General features: G+C 47.2%; 1 protein-coding gene across 1 annotated transcript in view; it reads left to right on the top strand.

Moving 5' to 3' along the window:
• hsd3b1 (hydroxy-delta-5-steroid dehydrogenase, 3 beta- and steroid delta-isomerase 1) overlaps positions 1-14,335 on the top strand; it is a 37,615-nt gene extending 23,280 nt beyond the window's left edge. The window contains exon 5 of the mRNA XM_060832790.1: positions 13,494-14,335. Coding sequence (XP_060688773.1) covers positions 13,494-14,335 — 842 coding nt within the window. The remainder of the gene's footprint in view (positions 1-13,493) is intronic.
• Positions 14,336-15,092: the final 757 nt, after the last annotated feature.

The following is a 15,092-nucleotide window of genomic DNA, read 5'->3' as shown; positions in this document are numbered from 1 at the left end:
CCACTGCAGGAGTTGCAAAACCTGCGCTCACCCCTCCTCCCTCACCTCCATCCAAAGCCCCAAAGAAGCCTTTCACATCCATCAAATGTTTTACCTGCACATCCACCACTGTATCCGTTGCTCCCGATGCGGTCTCCTCTACATTGGGGAGACTGGAGGCCTCCTTGCAGAGCACTTTAGGGAACATCTCTGGGACACCCCCACCAATCATCCCCATCGTCCTGTGGCCCAGCATTTCAACTCCCCCTCCCACTCTGCCAAGGACATGCAGATCCTGGGCCTCCTCCACCACCACTCCTTCACCAACCGACGCCTGAGGAAGAACGCCTCATCATATGCCTCAGAACACTTCAACCCCAGGACATCAATGTGGACTTCACCAGTTTCCTCATTTCCCCTCTCTCTCCACCTTACCCCAGTTCCAACCTTACAGCTCAGCACCGTCCCCATGACCTCTCCTACCTGCCAATCTTCCTTTCCACCTATCCACTCGACCCTCCTCTCTGACCTATCACTTTCATCCCCACCCTCATTCACCTATTGTACTCTATGCTACTTTCTCCCCACCGCACCCCCCTCTCATTTATGTCTCCACCCTGCAGGCTCCCTGCCTCTATTCCTGCTGAAGGGCTTTTGTCCGAAACGTCGATTTTACACCTCCTTGGATGCTGCCTGACCTGCTGTGCTTTTCCAGTTCCACTCTAATCCATACTCAGGTTTCCAGCATCTGCAGTCCTCGTTTTTACCACTATGAACCTGTACCCAAGTTCTCTTTTTTCCACGGGACCTTACCATTAAGTGTACCAGAAAGTCCTGCTAAGATTTCCCTTTCCAAAATGCAGAACGTACTGTTTCCGAACTCTCGTTATCTCATCTTTAAAAACTTCCTATTTTCCACCCGTCCATTTACCTGCGAACATTCATTCCCCCAATCAACTTTTGAATGTTCTTACCTAATACCAACAAAATTGGCCTCCCTCCAATTTGTAACTTTAACTTTTAGATCCAGTCTATCCTTTTTCCATCACTGTTTTAAAATCAATAGAATTACAGTCGCTGGCGCCAAAGTGCACCCCACCCTCCCAACACCTCTCATTTCCCAAGAGTATGTCAAGTTTTGCACATTCTCTAGTATCCACATATTGAATCAAAAAAATATTCTTGTACACACTTAACCTCCTCTCCGTCTAAATCCATGACACTATGGCAAAACCAATTCATGTTTGGAAAATTAAAATCCCCTATTATAATCACCCTACTATTCTTACAGACATCTGATATCTCCTTACAAATTTATTTCTCAATTTCCCGCTAACTATTGGGGTGGAGGGGTCTATAGTACAATCCCAATAAAGTGATCATCCCTTTCTTCTTTCTCAGTCCCACCCAAATAACTTTCATGGATGTATTTCCGGGAATATCCTCCATCAGTACAGCTGTAATACTATTCCTTATCAAAAACACCACTCCCCCTCCTCTCTTGCTCCCCTTTCTATCCTTACTTTAGTATTTGTCTCCTAGAACATTAAGTTGCCAGTCTTATGCATCCCTGAGCCACGTTTCTGTAATTTCTGATTTCCCAGTCCTATGTTCCTGACTTGTCCTGAATTCACCTGCCTTCCCTGTGAGGCCTCTTGCATCGAAACAATTGCAGTTTAATTTATCAGTGCTACCTCATTCTCTGCTTTGTTCCTGCCTGCCCTGACTGCTTGACTTGCTCCTTTTCCCAACTGAACCAGTCTCAGAGTGATCTCTTTCCTCACTATCTCCCTGGGTCCCACCCCCACCACCTTACTAGTTTAAATCCTCCTGAGCAGCTCAAGCAAATCTCCCTGCCAGTGTAGTACTCCTTCCAATTCAGGTGCAATATGTCCTTCTTATACAGGTCACTTCTACCCCAAAAGGGATTCCGATTATCCAAAAATGTGAACCCTCCGCCCCTCCCCCAGCTCCTCAGCCAAGCATTCATCTACTCTATTGTCCTATTCCTACCCTCATTATCTCATAGCACTGGGAGTAATCCAGATATTACTACCCTTAAGGACCTCCTTTTTAAATTCTTGCCTAACTTCCTATGCTCTTCCTTCAGAATCTCATCCTTTTCCCTTCCTATTTTGTTAGTCTCAATGTGTACAATGACCTCCTGCTGGTCCCTCTCCCCTTTGAGAACATTCTGCGCACTATCCAAAACATCCTTGACCCTGGCAGCAGGGAGGCAACACACCATTCTGATTTCTCACTGTCGACTGCAGAAATATATGTCTGTACCTCAGACTAGAGAGTTCCTTTCGCAATTGATCGCTTGGAACCTGACATACCCTTCCTTATATTAGATCGAGAATCTTAGTACCAGAAACTTGGCTGTTCATGTTAGATTCTCCTGAGAGCCCAACACCTCATTTTCCAAAACAGCATATTTGTTTGAGATAAGGATAGCCACAGGAGACTCCCTCTTCTCCTATTCCTGGAGGTGAACAGGATGCCCTGGATTCTGCACACTTCCAGTTGTTTGTGCTTGGCCTCCATATACTCTAGTCAGTGACACTCAAAGAGGTAGATATCTTTGTAGATGCTTCTTTGCTGGTTTGCGTGTTCTCGGGCAAGCGACTCGTGTGTGTGGAAGAGAACAAAGGAAGAACAAAGAAAATGTACAGCGCAGGAACAGGCCCTTCAGCCCGCTAAGCCTGAGCTGATCCAAATCCACTGTCTAAACCTATTGCTCAGTTCCTAAGCATCCATATCCTTCTGCTCCCCACCTACTCATGCATCTGTCCAGTTGCACCCTAAATGAATCTGCCGTGCCTGCCTCTACTACCTCTGTTGGGAACGTGTTCCAGGCACCTACCACCCTCTGTGTAAAGTACCTTCCACGTGTATCCCCTTTAAATTTTTCACCTCTCACCTTGAACACTCGACCTCTCATTATTGAATCCCTCACCCTGGGAAAAAGCTTATCTCTATCCACCCTGTCTATACCCTTCATGATTTTGTAGACCTCAATCAGGTCCCCCCCCACATCTCCTTTTTTCTAATGAAACTAATCCTAATCTACTCAACCTCTCTTCATAGCTAGTTGGTAGGGATATTGCTTTTATTTAAAAAGGCTCTCAGAATGTCCTTATAGGATTTCCTTTGGCCTTCAAGTGATCACTTTCCATTGTGACCTCAAAGTAGAGCACTTGTTTGTGGAGTTTTGTGTCAGGCGTGAGGACAGTGTGCGCTGGTTGTGCATGAGCCCAGATGGGACCTATCCTAGGTTACTGAGGGAAGTGACAGAGGAAATAGCTAGGGCTTTAACAGATATCTTTGCAGCATCCTTGAACATGGAGGAGGTCCCAGAGGATTGGAGAATTGCTAATGATGTCCCCTTGTTTAAGAAGGGTAGCAGGGATAATCCAGCTAATTACAGACCTGTGAATCTGACGTCGGTGGTATGGAAGCTACTGGAGAATATACTAAGGGATAGGATATATACCCATTTGGAAGAAAATGGGCAACATGGTTCTATGCAGGGAAAGTCATGTCTTACAAACCTAATAGAACTCTTTGAAGAGGTAACAAAGTTGATTGATGAGGGAAGGGATATAAATGTCACATACATGGACTTTAGTTAGGTGTTTGATAAGGTTCCCCATGGTAGGCTGAAGAAGGTAAGATTGCATGGGGTCAAGGGTGTTCTAGCTAGATGGATAGAGAACTGGTTGGGCAACACGAGACAGTAGTAGTGGAAGGGTGCTTCTCAAAATGGAGACCTGTGACCAGTGGTGTCCATGCTGGGAACCATTGTTGTTTGTGACATACATAAATGATTTGGAGGAAGGTGTAGGTTGCCTCATTAGCAAGTTTGCAGATGACAGTAAGATTGGTGGAGTAGCAGATACTGAAGGAGACTGTCTGAGAATACAGCAGAATATAGATAGATTGGAGAGTTGGGTAGAGAACTGGTAGACGGAGTGCAATCCAGACAAATGCAAGGTGATGCATTTTGGAAGATGCTGTTCATGAGCAAACTATACAATAAATGGAAAAGTCCTGGGGAAAATTGATGTACAGAGAGATCTGGGTGTTCAGGTCCATTATTCCCTGAAGGTGACAGTGCAGGTCAGTAGAGTGGTCAAAAAGGCATAGAGCATGCTTTCCTTTATTGGTTGGGAATTGAGTACAGGAGTTGGCAGGTCATGTTACAATTGTATAAGACTTTGGTTCGGCCACATTTGGAATACTGTGTACAGTTCTGGTCGCCACATTACCAAAAGGATGTGGATGCTTTGGAGAGGGTGCAAAGGAGGTTCACCAAGATGTTGCCTGATATGGAGGGTCCTGGTTTTAAGGAGAGGTTGAGTAGGTTAGGATTATTTCCATTGGAAAGAAGCAGGTTGAGGGGGACTTGATTGAGGCCTACAAAATCATGAGAGGTGTAGACAGAATGGATAGCAAGAAACGTTTTCCCAGAGTGGAGGACTCAATCACTGTTCAAAGTGAGAGGGGAAAAACTTAGGGGAGATATACATGAAACATTCTTCATGCAGAGGATGGTGGGTGCCTGGAATGCACTGCCAGCGAAAGTGGTATGGGCGGGAACGATAGTGTCATTTAAGATGTACAGGGGAACCTCGATTATCCAAATGAGATGGGCGGGCATTATTCGGTTAATTGATGAAATGCCTTTTTTCTGGGGCTCGGAGCTTTTAAAGTCTGTTCCCCGTTCAAAAGAGACTGCAGCAGCACACAGCACGCGAGCACCCCGCGCCCCCAGATGCCCCCAACCCCATCCAACACTGCCCCTGCCCACCCCCAAACCACCATGACACTTCTCTCCGCCCACCTCCCAACCCCAGCCCCAACCACCCCCAAAACCTTCAACACCTCCCCTGACCCCCAAACCCATTCAACGCTGCCCCCCGCCCGACCCAAACCCTGCCCAATACTGCCCCACCTGCCACCCGCCAACAGTGCCCCTACCAGCCCATCACACCCCGTCCAACACAACCCCCCATGTCCGTCCAACTGTGCTCCCCACCTTGCTGACCCCCCCATCCACCACACCCACCTGTTTCAGAGTTAAGGGAAATAATCCATGTTGTTTGGGGGCTCACTGTGGCGGTTTTTGAGACTTCAGGAACAGTATGTTGTAAGCAGGCTGGTGGAGACTTGTTGTTTCCTGCATGTTCTGGCCTCTCAATGCACTCAACCCAGTCTGCCTCACTGCAATGCTGATTGTAGGCCACCCTTCCCAGTCTGCCTCAGTGCAATGCTGACTGTAGGCCACCCTTCCCAGTCTGCCTCACTGCAATGGTGACTATAGGCCACTCTTCCCAGTCTGCCACAACAATGCTGACTGTAGGCCACCCTTCCCAGTCTATCTCACTGCAATGGTGACTATCGGCCACTCTTCCCAGTCTGCCACACTGCAATGGTGACTATAGGCCACTCTTCCCAGTCTGCCACACTGCAATGCTGACTGTAGGCCACCCTTCCCACTCTGCCTCACTGCAGGGTGACTGTAGGCCACCCTTCCCAGTCTGCCTCACTGCAGTGGTGACTTTAGGCCATCCTTCCCAGTCTGCCTCACTGCAGTGGTGACTATCGGCCACTCTTCCCAGTCTGCCTCACTGCAATCATGACTGTAGGCCACCCTTCCCAGTCTGCCTCACTGCAGTGGTGACATTAGGCCACCCTTCCCAGTCTGCCTCACTGCAATGGTGACTCTAGGCCACCCTTCCCAGTCTGCCTCACTGCAGTGGTGACTTTAGGCCACCCTTCCCAGTCTGCCTCACTGCAATGGTGACTATAGGCCACCCTTCCCAGTCTGCCTCACTGCAATCATGACTGTAGGCCACCCTTCCCACTCTGCCTCACTGTAGGGTGACTGTAGGCCACCCTTCCCAGTCTGCCTCACTGCAGTGGTGACATTAGGCCACCCTTCCCAGTCTGCCTCACTGCAGGGTGACTGTAGGCCACCCTTCCCAGTCTGCCTCACTGCAATGGTGACTATAGGCCACCCTTCCCAGTCTGCCTCACTGCAGTGGTGACATTAGGCCACCCTTCCCAGTCTGCCTCACTGCAATGGTGACTATAGGCCACCCTTCCCAGTCTGCCTCACTGCAATGGTGACTTTAGGCCACCCTTCCCACTCTTTATTTTTTATTTCAAAAATATACTTTATTCATAAAATAATTTGATGGTCTGTACATTTGGTCATGCCTTACATATGTAAACATTTACATACACAGATCGGAATTTATCATTGTTATATTCAGGCTTGTATATTTTTCAGTCATATGCCCATATATTTAGCTGAGGCGTCAGCAGAGCCCAAATGACTGCATGGGCCCCCTGTTCTTCTTTAGGTAGGCAGATGTTACACTGTGGTCTTTCCCCACTGCGCCTTGGCTGCAGCTGCCCTAAGCTTCAGCTCGCCCCTCAACACGTAGTCCTGGACCTTGGAATGTGCCAGTCTGCAACACTCAGTCGAGGTCAACTCCTTCAGCTGGAAGATCAACAGGTTTTGGACCGCCCAGAGAGCGTCCTTCACCGAGTTGATGATCCTCCAGCACAGTTGATGTTCGTCTCGGTGTGCGTCTCAGGGAACAGGCCGTAGAGCACGGAGTCCCGTGTCACGGCGCTGCTCGGGACGAACCTCTACAAACAGCACTGCATTCCTCTCCTGACTTCTTCTGCGTAGGCACATTCCAGAAGGAGGTGTGTGACAGTCTCGTTCCCCCCCTCGCAGCCGTTTCGAGGGCAGCGTGAGGTGCGGCTGAGAGACCGGGCGTGCATAAAGGATCTCACAGGCAGGGCCCTTCTCACCACCAGCCAAGCCATGTCTTGGTGCTTGTTGGAAAGTTCTGGCGATGAGGCATTCTGCCAAATGGCTTTGATAGTCTGCTCAGGGAACCGCTCGATAGGATCCGCCCTCTCCTTTCCCCGAGGGGTCTCAAGGACACCACGTGCTGACCACTTCCTGATGGACTTGTGGTCAAAGGTGTTTTTCTTCATAAACTTCTCCACAAAGGATAGGTGATACGGAACGGTCCAACTATTCGGAGCGTTCCACGGCAGCGAGGCCAGGCCCATCCTTCGCAACACCGGGGACAGGTAGAACCTCAGTACGTAGTGACACTTGGTATTTGCGTACTGGGGACCCACGCACAGCTTGATGCAGCCACACACAAAGGTGGCCATCAGGGTGAGGGTGGCATTGGGTGTATTTTTTCCCCCCGTTGCCCAGATCTTTGTACAGCGAGTCCCTTTGGACCCGGTCCATCTTTGATCTCCATATAAACTGGAAGATGGCCCGGGTGACTGCAGCGGCACAGGTTCTGGGAATAGGCCAGACCTGTGCCACGTATAATAGCAATGACAGTGCCTCACACCTGATGACCAGGTTATTTACCGTGATGGAGAGTGACCGTAGCTTCCATCTGCCTAGTTTCTGCCTCACTTTGCTGATACGCTCCTCCCAAGACTTGGCGCACGCCCCAGATCCCCCCCACCCCCACCGAACCAAATACCCAGCACCTTCGGTCTTGACGGTGAAGGGGATCTTCAGTTCCCGAAGAGCATGGCCTCGCTCTTGCCTCAGTTTTCTTTGGCCCCCGAGGCCCGTTCGAACTGGTCACATATGCACATGAGTCTGCGCACGGACAGCGGATCCGAGCAGAAAATGGCGATGTCATCCATGTACAGGGATCCTTAACCTGCAGGCTCCCTCTACCAGGAATAGTCACCCCTCTCAGGCTCGCATCCTTCCTGATGGACTCGGCAAATGGCTCTATGTAGTACACAAACAAGGCAGGAGAGAGAGGGCAGCCCTGCCTGACTCCAGATCTGACTGGGAAGCTATCTGATTCCCACCCATTGATTGAGACTGCACTGACAATGTTGGTGTAGAGCAGTCTGATCCAATTGCAGATTCCCCCCAAAAGCTCATTTTGGAGAGAACATGTCTTGTATACCTGTGTGATATCCTGTCAAAGGCTTTCTCCTGGTCCAGGCTGATCAGTCAGGCGTCCAACCCTCTGTCCTGCACGTAGGCGATCGTATCCCTGAGGAGTGCGAGACTCTCAGCGATCTTTCTGCCCGGTACAGCACCGGTTTGGTCAGGGTGAATCACTGACCCCAGAGCAGACCTGATCCAGTTGCCGATTACCTTTGACAGAATTTCGTAATCCGCATTCAACAGTGAAATTGGTCTCCAATTTTTGAGTTCCTCCCTCTCCCCCTTCCGCTTGTAGATGAGGGTGATGATGCCTTTCCTCATGGATTCACTCATGGTACCTGCCCGAAGCATACTGACATACACCTCCAGCAGGTCCTGGCCAATCAAGTTCCACAGAGCGGAATAGAGCTCGACCGGTAAGCCATCGTTTCCGGGAGTTTTATTCTTTTCGAAGGACTCGAGGGTCTTGGTCAGCTCGTCCAGAGATAGCGGCTGGTCCAGCCTCTCACGTGTTCTGTCGTCTAATACCTCTGTGATAGAGGACAGGAACGATGGGAGGCCACGCTGTCGGTTGGCTTCGCGTCATACAGACTGGTATAGAGGATTTACTGATCCTCATGATGTCAGCCTGAGATGAGGTTATCGAGCCATCTTCTTCCTTCAGGCTGCTGAGCACAGAGTTCTCTTTGTGCACCTTCTGGAAGAAGAAACGTGAGCACGTCTCGTTCTGCTCCACCGAGCGGACCCTGGACGGAAAGATTATCTTGGAGGCCTCCGAGGCAAAGAGCGAGGCTTGCTGGCCCTTCACTTCCTTGAGGTCCTCCGTAACATCGACCCCAATTGTCTGCAGCAGGAGCAGGTTCTGCATACTTTCCTGGAGCTGGGACAGTTTTCCCCGCCTCTCTCTCGCCTCCTGAACACCTTTGAGGATGAAGAACCTCTTGATGTTCCCTTTTACTGTTTCCCACCAGTTCGCTGGGGACTCAAAGAGGGGATTCACGGTTCTCCAACCTGCATAGAGCCTCTTGAGCTCCTCAATGTTTCCGCCTCAATGCAATGCTAAATGTAGGCCACCCTACCCAGTCTGCCTCACTGCAAAGCTGACTATAGGCCACCGTTCCCAGTCTGCCACACTGTAATGGTTACTGTAGGCCACCCTTCCCACTCTGCCTCACTGCAATGGTGACTGTAGGCCACCCTTTCCTGTCTGCCTCACTGCAATGGTGACTGTAAGCCACCCTCCCCATTCTACCTCACTGCAATGGTGACTGGAGGCCACCCTTCCCATTCTGCCTTACTGCAATGGTGACTGTAGGCCATCCTTTCCAGTCTGCTTCACTGCAATGGGGACTGTAGGCCACCCTTCCTGTTCTGCCTCAATGCAATGGTGACTATAGACCATCTTTTCCAGTCTGCCTCACTGCAATGGTGAACTGTAGGCCACCCTTCCCAGTCCAAGTCAGCACACTGCAGGCTAGTCTTCCCTGTCACCATGGTAGGAAGCTCAGTGTTTGCTATACTAAAGACCTGGAGAAGAAAAGTCCACTGAGATGGTGCCTCACAGCCAACCTGGAGATGACCAACACGTCAGAACCGGCGAATGGCCTCAGTGCCTGGACAAACCTAAAAGCTTCCATAATCAGCACCTGTGTGGATATGTTTGGCCTCTTGACCAGGAAACAGCAACGCTGGTTTGTTGAGAATGATCAGGAGATCCAAGATCTCCTAGACTGCCAAAGCAAGGCATTCCTAAACAAGCAGCTGCATCAAAACTTAAACAAAAGGAAACTGCCTACAAGCAACCGAAGGCCAGGATGCAACAAAGGACCCATGACCTAAAGAATAGATAATGAGTGAAAGAGTGCAAGAGATTCTGCAACTCGCTGATGACCACAATGTGGGTGGCTTATTCAGCACAATCCTTCATGATGTCCGGGATCCTACCAGAGACCTGCTCCACTGACTGCAAAAATAGAGAGTCGCTCATCAAAGACCAAGAAGTAGTCAATGCTCACTGGTGAGGCAGTCAGTGCTTGGTGGAGAGAGCACTTTGGGGACGTCCTAAACTAAGATGCGGCTTTTGACGCAAGTGGTCTTGGCACTATCCTGAAATGCACATTGCCACCTCAAAACACCTCCAACCCACCGTGAAGTCAAAAAACCATCTGACAGCTGAGAAACACCAAGCCCTCCAGATCAGTTAGAATCCCCACTGAAATACAAAATATGGCAGAGAGGCACTCTTGACATGAATCCATGACCGCATTGCCCTTGTCTGGAAGGAAGAGAGTAAACTAGAAAATTTCAAAGACTCCATAATTGTGACCTTCAAATAAGGAGACAAGTCTGACTGTGGAAAATACAGAGGGATTTCCCTATTGTCCGTCTCGAGAAAGGTTATTGGAAGAATTCTCATTCACTGCCTCCTCCTATTGGCTGAAGAGTTTCTCCTTGAGTCTCAATGTGACTTCCATCAGTCAAGAGGCACACATGATTTTCAGTGTATGAAAAATCCAAGAAAAGTGCAGGGAACAGCACATATATCTGTGCATAGCCTTCTTCAATCTCACAAAGTCCTTTGATGCTGTCAGCCATGAAGGAATGTGGAATATTGTCCTGAGGTTTGGCTGACTGCAGAAACTCATCACCATTCTCTGCTAACTTCAAAATGGTGTACAGGCTGTGATCCTCACCAGCGCTTCATCAAAGATCCAATACTCGTGCAAACTGGGGTAAAAAAAATCACATTACTTGTTGCAACATTCCACCCCGTCTCCATGATACTTCAAGTAACCTTGAATGAGTGGAAACTGTTCGAAACAATGCCTCCAGGCAAGAACCAAAACACCCCAACTTCTGTCTCAAGCTGCAGTGTGCAGCCAATGCTTGCATTTGTATAAGAAGACTAAGCCTCTTTTTGAGAGTTGATCATTGGTCATCCAATGATTGTACCACCTGGAAACTCCAGCTTGCCACTTGTTGCTCTGGGTTGGCATCTTAGATTCATGGACTCTGGCATGCGGCACCAGCCAACCTCTCAGAAATTTAATGTAATTTCTACGATCCATTTATAGAATGCTTTTATACTTTAAAGCTGTACTCCAACTGGAAATGCTTCTGTAGACACTGTGCATGCAGGGCTAGACCATACTGCATCCCAAGGCTGTTCACTCACCCATTCATTCACTTTGAGCATACCCAGATGTATCTTCTTGTACAAAGAAAGAACAAAGAAAATGTACAACCTAGGAACAGGCCCTTCAGTCCTCCAAGCCTGAACTGATCCAAATCTACTGTCTAAACCTGTCGCCCAATTCCTAAGCATCTGTATCCCTCTGCTCCTCACCTACTCACACATCTGTTCAGATGCATCTGAAATGAATCTGCTGTACCTGCCTCTACCATCTCTGCTGGCAATACGTTCCAGACACCCAGCATCCTCTGTGTGAAGTACTTGCCACATGCATCCCCTTTAAACATTTCAGCTCTCACCTTAAAAGCATTACCTCTCGTTATTGAATCCTTCACCCTGGGAAAAAGCTTATCTCTATCCACCCTGTCTATACCCTTCATGATTTTCAATCGGGTCCCCTCTCAATCTCCTTTTATGTAATGAAAACAAACCTAACCTACTTAACCTCTCTTCATAGCTAGTACCTTCCATACCAGGCAACATCCTCATAAATCTTCACTGCATCCTCTCCACATCCTTTTGGTAATGTGGTGACCAGAACTCTACACAGTACTCTAAATGTGGCCGAACCAATGTCTTGTACAATTTTAACATGATTTGCCAGCTCTTATAGTCAATACCCTGTCCAATGAAGGCAAGCATACTAGAGGCCTTCTTGACCTTTCTGTCCACCTGTGCAGCAACCTACAATGGACATGCACTCCCAGATCTCTCTGTCCATCAACTTTTCCCAAGGCTCTTTCGTTCATTGTATAATTCGCTGTAGAATTAGACTTGCCTAAATGCATCACCTCACATTTGTCTGGATTGAACTCCCATCTGCCACTTTTCCGCCCAACTCTCCAGTCTATCTATAGCCTCCTGTCTTCTTTGACAGGTCCTTATGCTTTCTGCTACTCCATCAATCTTTGTGTCATCTGCAAACTTGCTGATCATATCCGTAGTGCCCTCTTCCAGATCAGTTATGTATATCACAAACAACAGTGGCCCCAACACTGACCCCTGTGGAACACCCACTGGTCTGTCTCATGTTGCTCAACCAGTTCTTTACCCACCTAGCTAGAACACCCTGCACACCATGTGACTTTACTTTCTCTATTAGTTTACCATGGGGAACCTTATCAAATGCCTTACTAAAGTCCATGTATATGACATCAACAGCCCTTCCTTCATCTATCAACTTGGTCACTTGGTCCCTATGCTAGAGCTAGCAAATTCACTTTACTTCTTGCATTGCCATTAATTGCAGATACAAATCCATGGTTGTCAGCAGTCCTCAGTCATATCAAGCCCATAGTGTTGGGGATGGAGGGGGATGAGGTGGAAGGTTCCTGGCACAGTAAATCAAGGGCAGGCTTTCATACCAGACCAGGGGCTTGGACTGGGTCACTTAAACTTGGCTGGTCAGAGTCTGACTCCTGTCCTCGTAAGGGAAGAGGAGTCAAATGTTGGGCTGCCCACAACTTAGCTTGGTTCTTACTGCTGATTGTGAGCTGTTTTTCTCCTTCAATTAGAGGAAGGGAAGGATTGAGTGAGATCTAAGTGGCTGTTAATGCTGAAAAGTATGCGATTGGCCTGAATGATTGAGTTGCAGCTGCAGGGTTATAGGAGGTCTGGGTGATATCAGAAACTAGCTTAAAAATGTGTTGCTGGAAAAGCGCAGTAGGTCAGGCAGCATAAGCCCTTCTTCAGTGATATCAGAAATGGCAAGTAGGGAGTAGAGAAAAAATGGTGGCTCTCCTGCACTGCTGCGCTTTTCTCCAGGCTGAGCCTGCAATGAACCGGGTGGCAACCTCAGCCCAGCCTGCCAGGTTTTTGTGGCCTCCGCTGTCCATCCTGGGGTAAGAGAACAACTGTCATCAGCATCACATGCCCACACTGACTTGCAGGTTCCTCCCACAAAAGAAGGCTCTGATTTCACCTTCTCTACCATGTCACTGTGCAGGTAAACTCGACACTGACAGTGCACATGACCTTTTAAAGATGGTACTAGTACTAGAGATATCCCAGCAATGTCAAGTTCTTTCAAGCACGGCAAGTGGTACAATTGAACTAGCATTGAACAAGAGCACAGCCATAGGGTCGTGGTAGGTAGTTAAAGAAGGGAGTTTGTGATGATATTATGAGAAATCTCATTAGACCTCGCAGAGAGAAACCCTCAGTAAAACTGCAAAATTGACACTTCTAAAATATATGAAGATTCAGCCTTTATTTCTATATCAATTAAAACAATGATACAGGATGCTTTTCACTTTCATTTCTGGTCATGGTAAACAGAGTGTTTTTTACAATTATGTACGTATGATTTCTGTTTTTTTGTCTCAGTTTTTATCATATTGTTTCATTTTAATTTGGCAGGAACTCAACTTTTGATAGAAACTTCTATTCAGCAGAATGTGAAGTGTTTTATCTATACCAGTAGTGTAGAGGTGGTAGGACCAAATGTAAGAGGTGATTCAATCTGTAATGGTGATGAAGACACAGTCTACCCTGGCAAACTAAAATTTTACTACAGCAAAACAAAACAAATAGCAGAACAACTGGTGCTGACATCGAATGGATGCCTCCTACCTAATGGTGAACAAATGGTAACATGTGCTGTACGACCCACGTATATCTACGGAGAAAACTGCCGTTTTATGATACCACATTTGGATGAAGGAATCAACAATGGAAATATTCTGAAGAGAACTTCCAGGAAGCAGGCACTCGTGAATCCTGTTTATGTTAGCAATGTAGCTTGGGCTCATATTTTAGTGGCTAGAGCTATGAAAGACAAGGATAGAAAGAAAATTGTTGGTGGAAAATTCTATTACATCACGGATGATACCCCACATATGAGTTACTCAGATTTTAACCATGAGATGATGAGCCCTCTGGGGTTTACAATTCCAGAAAAGCTTAGTATGCCTCTGCTGCTGATGTACTTCACATCTTTCATGATGGAGATGCTGCAGTTTTTGCTACAGCCATTTATTACATATGTTCCCAAAATAAACCGACACCTTATTACAATGCTCAACACAAAGTTTACCTTTACTAGCCACAAAGCCTTCTCTGATTTTGACTACATACCACGTTACAGTTGGGAAGTAGCAAAACAGCGGACCACCGCCTGGCTGGCTTCAATTGTACAAGACCGGAGAGATAATTTAAATAAAAAAAAGCTAGAGCTACAGAAACAAAAGCCTAAATCTTAGGGGAGAGAAGATTGAAATTCTGAATGCTTATTTTGGTGCAGTAGTCAATGTTTTTATGTAAAATACCTGAGTATGAAATTGGCATAATTATTACCTCGTTTTGGATGCTCCCAGAGTCCATAATGTTCCAAAAGGAGGCCTGGCCTTCATTGTGCACATACATTTAGAAATTAGTGGGATGCTATAAGATTGCGATGTTATCACAGGTTCATTGATTGTTCGCAGAAGTATGCAGCGTTGCCACATTAGTTTTTACTTATCTGTTCACTATGTGGGCCTCATTGGCCTGATCAGCATTTATTGCCTTCAAGATCATGATGTTCGTCAGCACACTGTACTGATTTGACCTCATGATGCTATCTTCAGCTCACTGCTTCAACTAATGTCATTTTTTTAACCTACATATTTGAATGCAGAGTGTCAAAAGTGATCCCTTCGTCAGCAGTATTTAAAGGAATCCAACTACGTTTCAGTTAGTTATTGGTTGATTACTTAGGACTGTTATTTTGCTTTTATGAATGTGTTTTCTAAAGTTGTTTTAAGGTCCATAAGTCTAAACGTGGGGATACTGCAGATTTTTCAAAAATGTTTTGCTGACAACACAGTTGCTCCAGATATGGATACACTAGTTGGCAATTCCTTTCTAATATGATTTGACTTTAGAATAAAGTGACTACACAGAGCAGCTCAAGTTGTAAGAAGAGATGAGAAGGAAGAGAAGGATTCTCGACAAGTCAGCTCAAGATGTCACAGCAAT

The sequence above is a fragment of the Hemiscyllium ocellatum genome, chromosome 12 (assembly GCF_020745735.1).
Source record: "Hemiscyllium ocellatum isolate sHemOce1 chromosome 12, sHemOce1.pat.X.cur, whole genome shotgun sequence".
NCBI classification, from domain to species: domain Eukaryota; kingdom Metazoa; phylum Chordata; class Chondrichthyes; order Orectolobiformes; family Hemiscylliidae; genus Hemiscyllium; species Hemiscyllium ocellatum.
This window is presented reverse-complemented; position numbering and strand designations above follow the sequence as displayed.